This window comes from Hibiscus syriacus, unplaced genomic scaffold (assembly GCF_006381635.1).
Source record: "Hibiscus syriacus cultivar Baekdansim isolate YM2019G1 unplaced genomic scaffold, ASM638163v2 tig00007895_pilon, whole genome shotgun sequence".
Classification (NCBI taxonomy): Eukaryota; Viridiplantae; Streptophyta; class Magnoliopsida; order Malvales; family Malvaceae; genus Hibiscus; species Hibiscus syriacus.
Window position 1 is genome coordinate 709,013 of NW_024062147.1, and position 19,730 is coordinate 728,742.

At 31.5% G+C, this 19,730-nt stretch overlaps 1 protein-coding gene across 2 annotated transcripts; it reads right to left on the reverse strand.

Moving 5' to 3' along the window:
* Window positions 1-261: 261 nt before the first annotated feature.
* Window positions 262-1,458, reverse strand: LOC120201638 (two-component response regulator ARR5-like). 2 transcript variants are annotated; one of them, XM_039202210.1, is made up of 5 exons: window positions 1,216-1,458; window positions 1,053-1,129; window positions 810-958; window positions 545-723; window positions 262-512 (listed from the first exon to the last, which is right to left on the reverse strand). In XM_039202210.1, exons 1-5 carry the CDS (start codon window positions 1,334-1,336, stop codon window positions 319-321), a joined length of 720 nt encoding a protein of 239 aa, XP_039058141.1. In that variant the 5' UTR covers window positions 1,337-1,458; the 3' UTR covers window positions 262-318. The 2 variants fall into 2 exon arrangements, with proteins under 2 accessions (XP_039058141.1, XP_039058142.1); XM_039202211.1 differs by having other exon boundaries at window positions 328-723.
* Between the last annotated feature and the right edge of the window lie 18,272 nt (window positions 1,459-19,730).

The window sequence follows — 19,730 nt, forward strand, 5'->3', positions numbered from 1 at the left end:
GTTGGTAAAGACAGAGAGACAAGAGTGGCAGTTCCGTCACGCCTAGCACAAGAAACACTCACCCACGCCCCCACTGTCCAATCTTCTTCCAAATATTCCCTGCTCGACGACAAGATCATATCGTATCCTCTTCTTACATTATTATTTCCAAATTCGCATCTGTCTTCTCCATCTCAGATTATAATTACTTTAATCAATAATCAGAATTAGGAGGGATTCGCAAGTGAATTCATTACATTATATTATATAAAATTAAAAAAAATATAAGCAAATAATCGAAGGTGGTGAAACCGCAACCAAAAACCGTTAAAAACAGTGTTAACGGAGATATTGCAAGAGAAATTCTAAAAAAATTTGTGAGTAAATTAAATTAGCTTTTTCTCTTTTTGTTCTATTCGGAGCTTGTTTGTCATCTTGAGACGTCTGGTGGGAGAATCTAGCGGTGATGGAGAACTCGGTGCTGATGCTGATTGGACTGACGTTGGTGATGGAGATGGAGATGATGATGATGATGATGAAGATGAAGATGAAATCGGTGACGATGATAGAATGGACGGTGGAGATGAGGAGAGATCATCAAAGCTGTCTCTTAGCTTTCTCTTGTTGATTCCTTTTCTTGATCTTTCTGTTTCTCCTTCTCTGGTCATGTAATCTTTTATACGTTTAACATCTGATAATTTCACCGGCTTTACTATGAAATCCTCTGCTCCTTCTTCCAAGCATCTGTTCATGAAATTTCCAGGAAAAAACCCATAAATTACTTTGGACTCGTATGAACTCTGAAAACAACTAGGAATTCCCTAAAATACCTGTCGATTCGAGCTAAAACGTTCTCGGATGACATTATTACAACTGGGATTTCTCTAAAAGCAGAGGATTCCTTCACTTTCTTGAGTAATTCATAGCCCGTCATCTCCGGCATACAATAATCGGTGATGATAAGATCAACTTTCAAATCCTAGTCAAATCACAGATAAAGCTGAGAGTCAGATGGAAGAATCATGTAGGGAAATCCTAATTTCCAAGGAAGAAGAAGATCAACTTAGACTTACATTAAGAGCATTACTGTTTTTCTCTTCATCTAATCCCAAGAACTGCAAAGCTCTGATTCCACTATCCACTGCAGTCACTGCATCGACAAACCCAGGCTGAATGAGGAAACCAAACAATTTTTGAAGGGAAAATTCAAGAAACTATGAAATCACGATGACCCACCTTTGCAAGAGGATATTCTGAGCAACCTTTCAATGACTTTCCGATCAACTAGACTATCATCAACGGCAAGAACATGAACTTCTTCAGTCCTCCGCCACGTAACGCCGCCGTTGCTCGCCATCTCAAAGTAAACCCAGAAATTATGAAGGGAAGAAGAAAAAAATAGAGTTTCCCTTGGATATGTGGCCTTGCTTTAATTTATACGCTGTGACATACAAACCAAAGCCTATCTGTCTCTCTCTCTTTCCCCGCCTCATTTTCATTTAATTTATTTTATTTTATTACTTACTATTTGTTTTTATTTTCTTCTCTCTCTAACAAATCTCCGAAATCTACTTTTCTTTAATACAAAGGCTTTCAGTGGTTCCACTTTGGTGTCTTCTATCTCGAACATTTTCTCGTGGGAAAGAGAGAAATTAGTCATTTGTCGCGGGATACGTGTAAATGGTCGGGATATGGAAGTTGACCGGAGGTCAATGGTGGACACCGCCGGGTCTCCAATCGTCGACACCGTGAAACAGCTTTTTTTTATATAGATTTATTGCATTTGTGAAAAAAAACTAAAGAAATAGTGATGTAAGAAAAATACTTAAGAATTTAAGATGAACTCTGGCTAATTCATTAAAATAATATCTTTTTAATATTTATTTATAAAAATAGAATTAAAACTAGTATCTATTTTTGTCTCTTAAGATGAATACGTGACATCTTTTAAAAGGTTTTTCCTTGTTTAAATGGCATGTATTAGATGATATCAGCATTGATTATTGACTTATCACATAAATAAATATACTTTCTTAAAGAAAAGTCTTTTAAAAGACACTGTCACTTAAGTGTATTTTCATCGTATGTAATAAAAATGAATGTTATTTTGTTAAGTAATTTTTATCTCATTTTGATTAACAAATATTAAAAAGGGTATTATTTTAAAATTTTAGTCGGATTATACTATTGTGGAGTAAAGCATATATGGGCAGATATCAAATCTAAATTTTTTTATTTTGACCCTTATAATTTATTTATTTTTCAATTTTAATCCATGCAATACAAAAGATAAACCAAATCAGAGTTGTCAGTAATATCAATGAAAAAAATAACAGACACGTGATTTTATGTCTGATAATAAAGTTAAATTATTAATAAAAATAATTAAATTATATAAAAATTTAAGTGACAGTCAATTTTAAACTTCTTCGATCGCCCCTTGACTTCCTCTATTCCTTCTTAACTGACAATTATCAATAATTTTAGATCCAATTCATTTTTACTAACATATAAAGAGGACTTTAATAATTACTATAAAATTTGTTTTAAATCTCTAAATATTTTTTTCACACCTATATTTATCTATTTTTAAATGTAATAAACCTGTAAAAATAAAAGTTATTGTCTTTCACTTTTAACTGTGTTAGTAAAAAGGCAGACAGCAATGGGGAAACACTAGTTTTTACTAATTCCGGTAAGGGTTTCATTTCCCTAATCCCATGGGCTGCCTCGCACGTGCCACCTCATGGTTAATTTGATTTTCCCTTTTCGTTTCTCATTTCGTCGTGGATTCCGATCTTTGAAAGATACGCGTGCCCGTTCAGGGTGATGTGTGCGGACTGTGGATGATTGGTCTTTAGGAAGCGTGTGTTCATTGGTGCATAATTTAAAATGAAATTCAAAGTAATGAGATAATGAAATCTTGTTAGAGATTTTCCTTTGAATGAAATCAGGATGAAGTCGTAATTTTTAAGTTGTTATAATTACATCATTTAATTTTTTATATTTTAATAAAATAAAACTTGTATACTAATACCATTAAATCATTTTAGTATAAATGATGACTCAAAACTTTTACTTGACATGCATTTTACTTGTCATAAAAAAAGTATGCTTGGTTAATAATTTTCTTTTTGATAAATTTAAAGGGATAATATAGTGGGAAAATTAACTTGTTTACATAAGGTGTTGGAGAATTTCCCCCCCCCCCCACCCGAATAGAGTGTATGCTAAAATACTAATAGAAAATTACATGAATCACTTAACGTTTTTGGGAAGATACACGAAAGACACATTGTCTTCTCTTATTTAATTAACTTGTTTACATAAGGTGTTGGAGAATTCCCCCCCCCCCGAATAGAGTGTATGCTAAAATACTAATAGAAAATTACATGAATCACTTAACGTTTTTGGGAAGATACACGAAAGACACATTGTCTTCTCTTATTTGCTCTCGTGCTTATCTTATTTATTTTCTCAAGCTTCATTAATGGTGCCTGCTAGCTCTCACGCCTTCTTCTCCAACAATGGCTCGGGTTAGTTCACCATCTTCATTGTACTTATGAAAACGTCTAAAGTATCCGACCAACTCAAGGACACCAACAAACGACATCACCATACAATTCAACATCATGTCATTCGGGCATCTTCCCATAAGTCACCATACAATTCTAACGTCTTCCTCAAACATTATAGATACCACCGTAATTATAAAAAAAATCAAGTCTAAATTACATTACACACTAAAAAAAAACCTTTATTCAACTGCATTATTTGGACATTTTCACTATTTTTCTTTATTAAAGGTGAGTTTTAGTAATGATTTTCTTTTCTACAAACCATTGTTATTAATTATGATATAAAGTAAATAATTATTAATATAAAAAATTAGCACTTATATATTACTTTTACAACGTATAAAATATTATAAGTAAAAATATTAAATCAACTAAATGGATAAAAATATTTGAATAATGAAATAAGAAAAAAAAATTATATAAGGTATAGCATAAATTATTTTTTAAATTAGAGTATATATTATAATAATTAATAGAAGTTACCAGGATTATATAATTTTCCTACACAGACGACACATAAAAATATGATTTAAAACATAAATCATGATATAATCATGACGACTTTTAAAAATCGAATAAGTTAACAACTTTCACCCACTATTATAAAAAAATAATTCAGAAAATAATTCCTATTGCACCTTATATAACATTTTGAACTCTATTATTCAATCGAAATTATCAAATTTAATCTATTTAAAGTTAAATTTGGATCGTAACCAAGTGGAAGGAAAGAAATGGGAAGTGAGAAGCAGAATCCAACAAGACGACATGAGATCAGAAAGAGAATTAGGAGATTTGGGAGTCCCAACCAAATCTAAGGGTGGGGACCACCCAACACCTTCTTTAATTTATAATTTTTAAAAAAATAATTTAAATGGACTGGACTTTTCCTAGGTTTTTTCAAAACTTTCACACTGTCTCCAACATCAAATCCCCGAGATCGCCTTCATATTAGTGTCTTTCTAACCATGATTCATCGTCTCTCATTTCCTTTCAGATCTTCATCTCGTCTCGTAAAAGTCAGATTGTTGTATTGAAGATTGATAATGATATGCTACAGCTGGAATGATAACAGTGGGATGAGGTTTTGCAAGTTTAATTAAGGTAAAGATGAAGACCATAAGTGTAGGGGTTCATGGTAATTGAATGAAGGTGATTGAACGATGGAGATAAGTGATGATAGATGGCATAGAGATAGTGGGGAATTCGGGTGGCCCGAATATGCCACTGTGTTGGCGGCGTTGTGAAATAAACGTCGATCGAGTGGATTATGGGTGTTAGGTGTGGGATGTTGTTGCAAAGTTTTAATAACTTTTTGCGTAACTTAGAAACTTTATAACTTTCAGAATTAAATTAATATTTTTTTCTAAAATATAAATATTAAATTAAAAATTAACAATTAACAATCTTTTAACGTGACAACTCAATTGCGATTATAAAAATTAATAATTTAATGATTAAAATATAATAAATAGATAATATAAGTGATCAATTTTAGAATTTATCCTTTATCTTCTTTACCTCTACCGGCTTGAGTACGTTGGAGGGCCTTACTTCAAATAGATTCATGTAAATATAAATATAAATATAAATATAAATATAAATATAAATATAAATATTAATATATATATATAAAGCGTGTGGTGCGCTGTTAAAAGTAAAGTTGTGTTCAGTGAGTGGTAGTACTACCCAGTACAGAAGTGCGATCTTATTTACCTGAGGGTAAATTCTCTGCCTCTGCTTTGATTTTTTACAGATACGCCGACGTGGGTCTCGCTTTCCTATTCAGTCACGAGTCGGTCACACAACGCAATGACTCGTCAACTCAACCAACGTGTTCAATCCTAATTAATTGAAACGTATTTTGTTAATATTTTAAAAAATAATTTATTTTGTATGGTTTTCAATTTCTTATAAATAATAAATGAATCATTATATATATATATATATATATATATATATATATCTAAAAATCCTAATTAATATTGCATAAACCGGATGGGTGATGAGCCGATTATACCGTCAAGTAGTTGAACTTGAACCATTGACTTACTTACTAGAAATTAAATTAAAATTAGACTTATATAACTCGTATCAAATTAAATAATATCCATGTAAATTTTTATTTAAAATATTATTTCAAATAATTTATTACTTATAAATTCATTATAAATAATGATTCAAGTGAGATATTTTTTAATTTTAAATTTGATTATAGAGTTATAGATAAAGATCTAGCTAAATATTATTTTATTTAAAATTTTATTTGATTATTGATTAATTTGATAAAATTGATTTATTATATAAATCTAAAAAATATAAATAAATTCAACCAATTGAACCGTAATTTTTTTTTCACATGAGTTGTTGGTTCTTTAACTAACTATTCACAACAGTTTATACAAGTTTTTTTACTTCACCAATTCACTCAACTAAATTATTAATTTTTCAGTTCAATTAACCGGCATGATTCTAAAAATCATAATGAATGTTATAAATATTTTCAATAAATAAACAAATTGACTGGACGTGTGTACTATTTGGTGTATAAATTGAGTGAAGTAGGTAAAATTTATTAAAATTTCGGTAGTTAAATTTAAGATTGAATATCTATTTATTTATTTTTCATATACAAATAAAGTGATCTCAGTAGTTAAAAAATTTGTTGTTATCCCTTGAGGTATCGAGTTCGAGCACCACATATGCAAAGGTATAAGTGTTCATTATCAAATAGTTGAAAGTATTTGAATATATACTTAAGGTTATAAATGAGCTGAGTCGAGTGTTAATGAGCTCAAACTCAAGCTCGAACCTAAATTTTAAGAACTTAAAAGCTTTGAATTGTATTTAGAAAAAACAACACATAAATGTTAATATTATTATTATTTTAATTTTAAAAAGTAAAAAATTCAATATGTTATTTTTTCGAACTCCTCCTGAACTTTGACCAAGTTAATTTCAAGTAGCTCGCATTCTATTCTGTCTCATTTATAACCATACATATATTACCTTTTATATATATATATATATTACTTTATATTTCTCTCATATTTATTTAAAAAAAAATACACTAATGTTATCAACTTATAATACGAATAAACTTGTATTTATAAATATTAATTTAATTTTAAAAAATAAAATGATTAATAAATCGTAATTAACATGTTAAAGGCAAACATATAATCAAATGAAATTAAAGGAAAGAAGGGATTGACATTGACTTTGGTAATCATGAAATGCAAAGCTTGTCTCCACGAAATCTGATTAAATACATTTAATCAGCCAGAATCTTAAATTTGGGCCATTTGGTCCTACCAATCTCTCCATTCCCTCGTTTACTTTCTTTCTTTTTAAGAAAAACAAACTGGTTAGTGATTAGCAAATTAAACATGGGCGTGTAGGGTCATCCCATCTCTTCCCGACCATTGCGTCTTCATCAACTCCTTGATTTTGATTAATTCGTAAATGACATTTGTCGATATGTTCCGTCTTCGTGATACTTTTTTTTTATATTTATCTCTTTTAATAATATCGTTTTTTAATTTTTAAAAACTTACATCCTCTTCTTAAGAATGTAATACAAGTTCAGCTGATATCTTTCTTGATATAATACTTAAAAAGGTTATGAATTTGAGAGTGCTTAAACACAATTGCCTATGATTTAAGAATTAAAAGTGATAAATAATTTAAATATTATAATTTATATGCAAAAAATTCTCTATTTTTTATATTTAGAAAGTACATCTTTCTTTTACATTAGAACATATCATATTATCTTTTTTTAAATTGTTGTTGTATTGAAGAATGATCTCTTAAAAGTGACACGTGGATATATTTTTGTCACATAATCTATAGGGATGTTTGGTTCACAGAGTACAATATTATATTTGACAAATTGTTGGTAGAGTATAAGATTCTTAACCATGAGGTCGTGGGATCAAATCCCATTGAAGGCATTTGATAATTTGGAGGTCTCCTACGGAAGTTGCTTTCAACCTAGTGTTGGGAGCAGTCTATTATCTTACCTCCCCCTTACCCCATTACATATGGGAACAAGGGATAAAAAAAATTGTCTAAAATGATGTATAATAATTTGATTTATTTTGACTAGAGTGTATGATTATATTGATTGACGATAAATATAAGATTATCTATGAGCAGATCAGTTCAAGAGTCGGACGATATGCCAAACTCAGAGGTTGACCCGAAACTTGGGAGGATTTGGACAAAATTATCATACTCCAATATTCAAAATATGAATAAGAAAATTAAACCTATTTAAAATATGGGTAGGGCTAAAGCTTCAAGATTCAAGGCCCGAATCCAATACGACATGCTCTCTAAGTTTGTAATATATCTCATCATTTTGATTTTATAAATGTAAATATTAACAAATATTTTGATTTAATAAATTGAAAAACATTTTTTACTCTCTTTTTCCATTGTCGTCGTTAGTTTCTTTTTTCCTTTATCTTTGAGATCGACGGCGACACCAATCTTGATATTAGTTGTCAACTGCTGATATTCATTATTTTTCTTTGCTTTATTATAGCATATCTTTATTTTTTTTATTCTTAATAATTCTGGCTTTTTGACACATATTCTTATGCTTTTATAACACGTTTTTGGTTGTTTGACATTTGTTTTCGTTTATTTTTTTAGGGTTGGATTTGACATTATTACGACTGATCAAGGTGGCGCTTATTTGTTATCATGATGATATTCCCTACTTTCGACTCTCAGATTGAAATATGCGATTTGTGTTCATAAATATTATTTTCACATCGCTCGATTTTGATTTATGGTATGTCGGTGGTCTTTCAATAGTTTTATTCCCTTTTGTGGTTCGTTTGTCGATACAGGCAGATCTATTCGTATTTATCTCTTGTTCGAGTTTATTTTGTTTGGTTTTTAGCCTTTTCCTTGTACAATCTTTGCGTGATATAATTTTCTTGTGTTTAGGAAAATATTCTTATATGTGTAGTTTAAGGTTGTGGTTGTAAAGCTTCATTGTAATTTGAATATTTTCATTTTAATAAAATTAGTGGTTTATATAAAAAATTGAAAAAAACATATAAAAATGTTTAAAAATCGTAAAATGATTAAGAAAAGTTATTGAAAGTTATAAAAATTATAAATAATTATATAAAATTTATTAATTTATAGAAACGTCTAAAAGTCATTTAATTATAAAAATTATTAAATATTTAGATATATCATGATCGTTACACTATTTCAAAATTAAAAATTTAATCCTTATAGATTACTTTTATAACATTAAGCTTCTGTATTATTCCTCTTAAATTTAAAAATAAACTTGAATTTTAAGTATAATTTGAAGAGGTCGGTACAATAAATTTATAAACATCTTTTAAGAAGGACGAATCTTGCCAGAGTATTCTAATGAGATATATTCCAAAGCATCTTTGATTCACATCAACACTGTTCTTTTAACACCAACTCTAAATCGTGTCATAAAATGGTTTGAAAAGAAGGGAAAGGTGTTTTCATTACTTGTTTGGTCAAAGGGGAGAAACAGATGCTCAAGAAATTCAAAAACAATGCCCCGGACCATACTTCATTTTGAAAAACAAGATGCCTAAGTTTCTATATATACGCGCACGTTCAACAACGCATGATGACATAGTCGTTGAAGTGCAAGTGCACAGGCAAATTTAAGGCATTATATAATATACTTCTACGAAATTTTAATCAAATCTTTATTTTACTTCGAATTTATTCAGATGAATGATGTATATTTTCGAGAAGAATCGTATTCGGATAAAAGATATATATTTTTCGAGACCCAACTTATTACAATCGCTAATTCCACGTCGGGTTCAGTTCCACCTCGCAAATGAACGTTGTAACAATTTCATTACTATTGCTGTCACGTTCCAAAGATTCATACATGTAAACACCACGAGTTTTTATAAAAATTATGCGTACAAATACTTGTCCCAGAAACATTTGATCTCGATTCCATTCTAGTAGGACAACAATTTCTCCCTATAAAATAAAATATAAAAATAAATTAAATTCTCATATAAAATTATGTTAAAATAAAATTAAAAATTTAATTAATCAAGCCCTTACATCAATATTAATCGTGTTCATCATTATTTTTTATCTGCGTGATTAACATATTCCTAGAATAAAAACATTTCTTATCCACAACAATTCAAATGATTATTCTCTTTAATATTAATGACTTAATTAAATATAAATCATAAAAATATTTTTTTAAAATTAAAATCAACGAAAAATATAAAAATTATAGAAAATATCAAATATATATATAATTATAAATACATTTAAAGAAATGCCGCCAATTAGGAATTGCATGCAAGTCAACACTAAAGTCTTATTAAGTAACATTGACAGTGAACCGTGAACTAACCGAACAAAACCAAGTCAAGCCTAAGTCCCACATTAAATAATTTACCTTCATGGTTCATATATTTATCTTCTTCCCCACCTTACGTCTCTTCCAAAAAATCAATGTAACCCCCCATACCGATACGGATAGCCAGATTCAATCCGGAGCGTCATATTAGGGTCACCGGAGTGTCACATTAGGGTCACCGGAGCGACCCACCGTAAAAATAGCGAAAAATTTAAAACTTTACTTAAAACATGTAAATGTATAAAATCATTTATGAGTACAAAATAAAATTTATCAGTATTCAAAATAAAACAGATTTTCAGACTCATATATAAAACAAAATACAATTACATGCCCCTTAATCACATGTACCATACTCTGCAAGCAACTCCGGAAGTACTCCCTTACTGATGTTGATAGCTGTACTGGTACAATCTTTTAACCTGCAATGGTGAGTAATAGAGTGAACTTCGAAAAGCTCAGTAATACAGAACTACCAGATGATGCTACATGGCATGCAGATAAATGGGAAGCCATAATTTCCTTATTGAATCAAACGTATACTAATTACGGAATAATATGGGGTTCCATTAGTAGTTCATCGAGTAGAAGCCATGAATCTCAATTCATAAGAAACCTTTCATACAGTCACGTGTTCATGAGGTCGAATAGGATGTCTAGTGTGTTCCATCAGTACAATAAAATCATAATAGGTATACTAATCAAATGATAGTTCAGTAAATCCCATAAACCATACTGTAGTGGAGCTTTTTAAACTTGTATTTTTAAGGCCACGAGGCCTACCTAAGAACACATATTAGGGTCGTAGGGCCTACCCGAGAATGATCTCAGGGTCGTAGAGCCTACCTAAGAGTCACATTAGGTCCATAAAAATTTTCCAGCTTGATCAGAGCTGTACTTTACAAATTTGTATCTCCAAGATACAGTTTATACAATGATACAAATCCATAAGCCATCACCGTTAAGTCGGTGCATCCATAAAAAAGTAACCATAGATTTAAGTGTACCACATGTTAAAACAATTTTTCAAAATATAATGAACACACTAGAGAATCCAAATATTTTTTAGATGCATTTTGTAGTTATCAATATGGATAACATGAACTTGTGCAATTTGATCGGATTCCAGGAATAAGATCTTATTGAAGAGAATCGATTTCTAACCAATCTAATCAGACATTTCAAATTGATACTTTAGAATTCCACTAAGTTTCCATGTGCATCAGGAAAACGTTCAGGAACCTTTATACATAATAATTCTAAATTCAGATTTACTGCGAGTGATTCCATTACCCAAACAATCAGGGGTATTCAGGAATATACTTTGAATTCATAGGATTTCAGCCCAATTGAACCAAATGAGGTATTCATAATCTTTTCCTTCTACGTTACTTGCGTTTTCAAACATGACCGAAGTGATTTTAGATGAAAATATTGAATCGAAGATTCAAGTCATTTACAATATATGACTATCGATCGTATTATCAAACAACTCGAGTTACACAACTCCCAAACTGATACATGTCAACAAGTCAATTCATTATCCTTCCAGTGTATTCACTCTTAAATACCATAATGCATATCCATAGATCATCCCCATAATCATCGTTGAATAGATCTTCCAACGGTCTTTATTTCATTTCCAAGCTTCCACGATATCATGAAATACTGACGTGCTTGATTTGTAGTTCATTTTCCATAATGACAATACATCTTATAAACTCATCATAATTTTCAGACTTATCCAATTCACTTACTTAATCCTCAGTCATTGAGGTTACTTAGCTTATTTAGCAGTCAAGTCTATTCCAGTAACTTTGGGGTTTTCCAGAGTAATTCATACATTTTTGAATTTTGGATACATATTGTACTTCCGTTCACTTCAATTCGGTCTTCGTGGTTAATTTGTCGAACAAATATCCAATTCTTAGTGATGAATGCGATCTAGAGCTGAGCTGAGCTGAATACTTCAAAAATGATCATCAAGCCAAACTTGAGTAAAAAAACATGTATTCAAGTAGTATTTATGTCGTTCAGGTACTGACATATCATTAAGGTTGATCGGCTATCTTAAGCTGTGTTCCATAACTTTTAAAGGTAATCCAACACCTATGCTTATTTGGATTCCTTAATCAATCCAAGACATCTACTTAATATAGGCCATAATGGTATTTTGGTAATTTTGGTGTTCAATTTTATTCCATTCATTTTAGAGCTCGAGGGTATCCAATCATTCCTGAGCTTGGTGATATTCTTGAGTCATTTACATTACAGGGGTATTTTGGTCATTTTACAGATTCAGTGTATTTTAATCATTTCCTTCCGTTCGATCTTACTATCAAATTCAATCTTATCATTTATTTCAGTCATTTCGAACAATTCTGACAGCAGAATACCCCCGATAAATTATTCTTCAGGTATTTACTCATTACTCGGATATTTTCGGGTCAAGTGCCTTCTCAGATTTTACAAACGGAATATCATGAATTTTTCTGTACAAAGACAACATCTTAATAATTAAATTCGTACTTAATCGAGTTAAGTACAAATACTCAAAGTATTTTCTCATTCAGGGTCAACTCAAACTATTTTACCTCTCAAGGGCATTTTTGTAATTTTTTAACCAGATAATTTCGATATTAGTTCTTAGCGAAAATAATAATAATTTAAAGATCCTATGGTCAATTGCTTTCCCGAACATTCTCTGATCTTGAATTATTCCTTAACAATCTTTTAGCATCTTGCGTAAACCTTTTTTTTTGCATTAAAAACCAATTTTCCAAACAAAGCTATTATTTCTTATGCACATCTGTAATTATATCAAATCAATATGTCTTTTCAGAGTTATTAAGCAACTTCCAGGGACAATTCTTGTCATCCTACAATATAAGGGTATTTTTGTAATTTTACCATACCAGAGTATTCTCATAATTTCCCATCCAAGTACCTTTACCATTTAACCTTTGATGATATAAAATATAAGTTACAAATCCAGGACTGATTTCTTTATCATCAATCACAAACTTGTAATTTAATTCTAACAATTTCTCAATCTCTTATATTAGTCATTCGATCCGTATTCAGTTACAGAATTTCTACCACATTCATATCGAGTGTATAAATTATTCAACTCCACAAAAGTAACCAACATTATCTTATTCATGCATTTACTATTACCTCGATTTCTGTGTCAAACTGATCGACCATATAAATTCCATTCGAATGCCTTGATCTTTAATTCAACTTCCAATAATTCCTAAAATACATAACAATAGAAATTTCATAAAAAACGGAGCTTAATTTCCGAAAAACGGATTGAATTGGTGATAAATCAGTGAAAACAGCTTACCGGGTTCGAATTTGACAAAACGGACCTAAAAAACGAACTCAGAACGTCGTCAAAACCCAAACAATAACTCTTGAATTCAAGCTCACCAACACAATTTCTAGCTTCCAATCTTTTTCTCAAGAACCCGAACTTTCAAATATACAAACTCAAATCTAAAATAAATTTCCTCACCATAAAAATAACTTATTAAAAATCCTTTATGTACAGAGGGACAAAATTGACAAAATTAAAAACTCAAAAGGCCAATTTAATACTTAGCTACCAAGGTAAGTGACCAAAATAATCTTATTCAAGCCATTAAACAACATTCACAACTACATAAAAATTAGAAGAGATGGTTGAATTATCAGCAAACTTGGATGACTAATGATGTGATTTACCCTTTATTCTTTAGTAACTTTTTCTAAAACCACTGGTGAACCATTCTTATTTCCTTTCTTCGTAACTGATTTTGCTGCATCTTTTCTTCAACTCTACACAAATAAAACAACAAAAAGTTGTCTTCTTCCCTCTCTAGTCTCCCTAAGCAAACAGAAAAATACATAGAAATAAAAGGAATAAGATTTTCTCGGTAGTCAAATAAAAGCAGTCACACTCGCCACCCACCACGCAAGGCCAAGCCTTATTTGGCTTCTGTCTTCCTCAAACGAAAGCTTTGGAAGTTCCAAAATTTTGGGTCTTTAAAAAATCTACAAGATCTGGTAGATACAATGAAGAGATGACTCAATTGGGTTTCCTTAGGATCTCAAGGTAAGCGAGACTATGAAGAGAGAGAACCAAAAAAAAATATATAAGATCGACAGTGAACGAAATGAATTATTAAAGCGTGTGATTTATGTCGTTTTCTTTCTTTATTATAAAATCATTTTGCATCAACCAAAGCTGAGTATACTTAGTTTTCTTCAGTTTCCTTTCCCAAGCAAGAAAAGGTTTAGCTGTGGACGAGAACTTCACAATCTGTAGCGTGCAAAGATATTGTGGTAGACAATTGATAAAGTTCCCATTTTTCATCCAGGAGCTGGATGAACCTAGATGTGGCTATCCCAGATTCAACATCTCCTGCAGAAACAACGTGACCGCAGTTCTTAAGTTGCCTGATGGCGATTATATTATCCAAGATATCTTTTATCAGAACCAATCTTTTCTGGTTTCCAGAGCTGATGGAGATGCCGTGTGCGGCCACTCGATCCGGATTATCCGCTTTATCTGCCTGAGAACCAGAGATCTATGAGAATGGTTGTCCCTTGTTCCATATGTAATGGGGTAAGGGGAGGTAAGATAGTAGGCTGTTCCTAACACTAGTTTGTGAGCAGCTTCCGTAAGAGATCTTCGAATTATGAAATACCATCCATGAGACTCTATCCCACGACCTCAAAATTAAAAACCTTATGTTCTACCAACTGAGCTGGATGGTCATTTTTTTCAAAATCACTAAAAAAATCTTCCAAATTTTAATATGTACTGTCAAATTCCATAGAACAACGAGAATTTTTTTTTATTTATCAAATTTACCTATTTCAATTTTAACATTAGATTTTAATTTTGATTAAGCAACGAGGAATTAATCTATTCACATCATTTTCGTGCTCAGTACACACTAAACTTTAATTTTAACTGTAATATAAGTACATGATAGTTTTGGTGTTTATGTGTATTAACGAATAAGTCAAATGAATAATTTTTTTTTATTTCATCTCATCATCTTCTTTATCTAAGTTAGAATTTCTTTTTCACTTATTTTCAATTATCCCTAAAAATTACTTACATTTTTTGCAATCACCCTAGACACTTGTTAATTCGTCTCATCTCTCCTTATCACTATTTCCATCTAGATTTTCCTAAAACATCTTTAAAACTCACGAAATTAGTCATAAAAATCATTATTTTTGAAGATTTTAAGTGTTTGTTCAAAGATCCAAATGGTCAGTAGCATTATTTTTTATAAGATGAACTATATATCTCCACAACTAATCTCATCAAAGAGATAAAAGTACTAAAATGTCAAACCCTTAAATAATTCTCGTCGATTTTATGTGGATTTAGTAAAAAACCAATCGAATGAGAATAAAGAGGAATGAAATCAAATATTTTATATTGATCTTATTGCGAATGGCAACGGATGATGAGCCGTCCAAAGAAGTTAAAGATTGTCTGCATTGACCTAAATGACACACAAACTAAAATTCAGTGTATGAAAATGAAACGTTTTAAAGTTTAATAACAAAATCAAAACATAAACTAAAGTTCACGGAAAAAAAGGGTTTTACGATGACGCTATTATTAACGGTTTAAAGGCCCAATGCCTACAATCAAAAACTAAAATTTAGTATTAAAATTCAATGATGAAATCAATACAAACCCCTGGAATTCAATAACATTAAATTTGAGCACCTCTTATATCCGACCTACTTTCAGCACTTTCTATATAGTAATTCATAAACAACCCTTCATAATTAAAGAATTACAGCCTGCCCCATTCTTTTTTTTTTTGGATGAAGAGTTGAAGACTAACTTTGCACTTTGGACGAAAAGAAACAAAACTTCTCTATGAAGCTGGTCGAAACAACCAGAAGATGAAAAAAAAAATGGCGCCCAAGCGAACCAAAAATACGGCGCCGTCGCCCGACCCACAAGGAATTTTCGCCGGTATGACGGTTTTCTTAATCGAAAACGGCATCCAGTCTCTTCGTTTACAGGTCTCTCCGCTCTCTATTCTCCGTTACTTTAGCTATCTCATTTATTTGCCACATTTTTGTATATTGTTTATTGGGTGAATTCTAGATTTGGAAGCAAAAGCTGGTACAAATGGGAGCTAAGATTGAGACTCAGTTGTCGGATAAAGTGACTCATGTTTTTGCTATCAGCTCAGATGCTCTTTTTCACCGCGTCGATGAGAACCAATTGGCTCGTTTCAAAGGGGTCAGTGCTCTTTCTCATCTTTTTAATTTGATAGTATTTCAATGAAGTCATGAAAATTCTTTGGTGTCCTGACTTCGCTTGGGGAAAACTGCAAGCTTTCAATTTGGAGAATTGATATAGAACATGAAATTATGACTTCCATGGTTATTTTGAAATTCATGATTTCTTCAGGGTTGTGTTTGGGAACTTAGATTTCCAGAAAGAACGGATAGTGTAAGTTGTTAAATGAAACACAAGTGACGTTCATGATTATTTTTCAAATTTATAGATTAAATTTAGCAGTGAATTTGACATATTTATAGATATTTGTGAATTTGAAATTCATATGTTTATACCTTTTAATTATACAACCATACTGAACCTTAACTAATTTATACATAATGCGTGTATTTTGTTCCAACAATTTTTATAACAAAGGAATCCAAATCCAAGTTTTGAAATTTATTTTCCAAACGTAGCTTGGCGGTGGATTTGAAATACTTGTTGATATTTGTGAATTTGAAATTCATCTTGTTATTCCCTTTAAAATATATAGGTACATGACCTGCCCTAGCAAGCTTAAGCACTCTCACAATGAGAGACTTACCTTTGAGACAATGGGTCGCCCAAGGCAGTTCCCCATCCCAACTACTGACCCTACGGAACATACAACATAATGCAAGGATGACACCCCATAAACACTACAGGAAAATAGAGTTTTAGCGGCGTTTTTTTAGTCCTATAGCGGCGTTTTTAAACGCCGCTAAAAGCGCTTGCGGCGATTGGAAAAACGCCGCAAGAAGCGCCGCAAAAGTTAGCGGCGTTTGAGAACCAAAAACGCCGCTATAGTTCAAGATCTATAGCGGCGTTTTTGGAACAAACGTCGCAAAAGGTCAAGATCTCTAGCGGCGTTTATGGAACAAATGTCGCAAAAGGTCGAGATCTATAGCGGCGTTTTTGTAACAAACGTCGCAAAAGGTCGAGATCTATAGCGGCGTTTTTGTAACAAACGTCGCAAAAGGTCGAGATCTATAGCGGCGTTTTTGTAACAAACGTCGCAAAAGGTTAGATATTTAGCGGCGTTTTTGGAAACAAACGCCGCAAAAGGTTAGATATTTAGCGGCGTTTTTGGATACAAACGCTACAAAAGTACAGATCTATAGCGGCGTTTTTGGACACAAACGCCGCAAAAGGTCAGATCTATAGCGGTGTTTTTGGACACAAACGCCGCAAAAGGTCAGATCTATAGCGACGTTTTTGGACACAAACGCCGCAAAAAGTCAGATCTAAATTACCATTCTTTAGCTAAGATTAATTGATATTTAATATTCTATATCATTCTAATAATAATAAACTTAAAATTTATTACGACACAAATTATATGCAAAAATAATCAAATTTTATAAAATTAAATTAAAATAACATAGTTCAAGATTGTTCACTACAATTTATTCTAGGTTCTTTCTCTTTCAATAGAATAAAACATTGTTCACTAGAATAAAAACAATCTTCTAGTGGCAATTTTCCTTTTGGCATGCAACTTCAATTGATTCTCTTCATCAGAAATGTACCTTCAATTCAAACAACAATGAAACAATGGATTCAGATACAATATATTACAGAAGATAAACTAGAAGAAAAAGCATGATTCTAAACAATATTACCTCCAAATTTCTTGCCTTCAAACATAAGTTCAAGCTAATGAGAAAAAATGTTAAACATTACCTTCTTTCTAAATAACTATGATACATGGCATATATCCACATATGCAAGCTAGCCAATGCATTCTGGAAGACCCCCATAATCAGATGGCATATGGAAAAAGGAGGAGAAATATAGATTTAACTAACATACATAACACTGTCAACCCTTAATGGTACAATGCTTCAAACATTCCTAAGCAAAAAATGTTTGTGACACAGGTGTGATGCTTCTGATTTGGCATAGAAATGCTCGTGATAGTTCTATTGCATTTCAAGAATACACCTAAAATTCAGAACTATGAACAGAGTATGGTTGGCAAGAAGCTGATAGCAAAACAATAGATAATTCAAACAATTAAAAGAAAAAAAGACAATAGCTATAGACCAAAACTTCATAAAGAAAAAGCTTCTAAAATAATTAATGATTAAAATCACAAAATGCAGGGAATGATTAAAATCACAAAATGCAGGGAAACAAGATACATTAATATAGTACATGAAAGACAAACATGTTGATTATAAACATATTGATCATAACCATCAGCAATTATTGCAAATACAACAAGAAATAAGATAAAGAGGCCACTTTCCCAGCTGTTAGCAGTAACCTGAAAAAGCCTGATGATTTTGAATGATAAATCTAAAACTCTGAAAAAGCTTTAAATAGTAGTAGTAACAGTTCAAAACCAATTTATTTTGACTCACCTGCAACACCTTTAAAGTCTGATGATTTTGAATCGCGCTGAACATAGACACAACCAAGACATTTGCTGTAAGAAACAAGCCAAATATCATTCATCACGCCAGTTCAAAACCAATTTATTTCTACTACACAGGAAATATAGAACTGGTAGGAAAGATACAAAACAAAAGAAATATATAACTACCAAGAACTAATTGATGCACACAATACTCTTTCCAAAACTGAAGATTCTTATTCTAATGTAAATGGTTCGCTTGCTAGACATTGTTACAACATAAGATGTGAAGCTTGTAGATTAGGAGAATGAGTGACATAAAAGAAAACTATTGACATAAGTCCCATAACTATATCAAGCTTTAAAAGGCAAAAAAAATCAATTATGGCAACCAAACTGCAGACTGTTTTGCACCAAATCACGGGAGAAATTTACGAGGATAAAATTAACTCTCACCCGATAAGACCAATTAAGGGAAGTTTACTCACTGATCTCTTCAGCAATAAAATCCAAGCATTTCAAAGGAAAAAACCAAACAAGAGATATGTCAGTTAAAACATCAAAAGCTTACATTTTATACCATAATCAACTACTAAAATGAGAAGAGTGGAAAAACCATGCCTTTCTTGTTGTTCTGATTGTTTAGTACTCTGTAGAAAAATCATACACAGAAATAGAAATTCAGGAAAATGTTGATCAAACAAACACACACACGTGTATATCTTATAATGAATGTAGGTAGAGGAAATTTGTACCATTCTTTTCCTTTAAAAAGAAAATCAAGTTTCACTATTAATTTAAAAATGCAAAGTACAAAGCCATTACCTGACAAAATCCTCCACGGCAATAGCCATGTCCAGAGCATTGGTTGATACAAATACTTTCAACAGGCACTTCACAAAACGCCCCAAAGTCCATCATATTTGCAATCACATTCCTGTTTAAAGAGAACTTTGGAATCATATGCAGCATTTGGGTCTACATTACACCATCCTGGTTTGCTCCCGTTTGTTGTCAAAATATTATCCGGGTCAGCTTTTGTCCAATCAGTCACTTTGACACCTTCGGGTTCAGTAGGTGAGCTGAAATAGAGGCAACACAAGGAGTGCGGCTCATGAT

Excerpts from the sequence above, each read along its gene's own strand:
- LOC120201638 (XM_039202210.1), bottom strand. The coding sequence starts at position 1,336 with ATGGCGAGCAACGGCGGCGTTACGTGGCGGAGGACTGAAGAAGTTCAT. Across the intron at positions 959-1,052 it reads AAAACAGTAATGCTCTTAAT|GATTTGAAAGTTGATCTTAT; the intron begins GTAAGTCTAAGT and ends TGATTTGACTAG. Across the intron at positions 513-544 it reads ATCTCCACCGTCCATTCTAT|TCATCATCATCATCTCCATC; the intron begins CATCGTCACCGA and ends TCATCTTCATCA.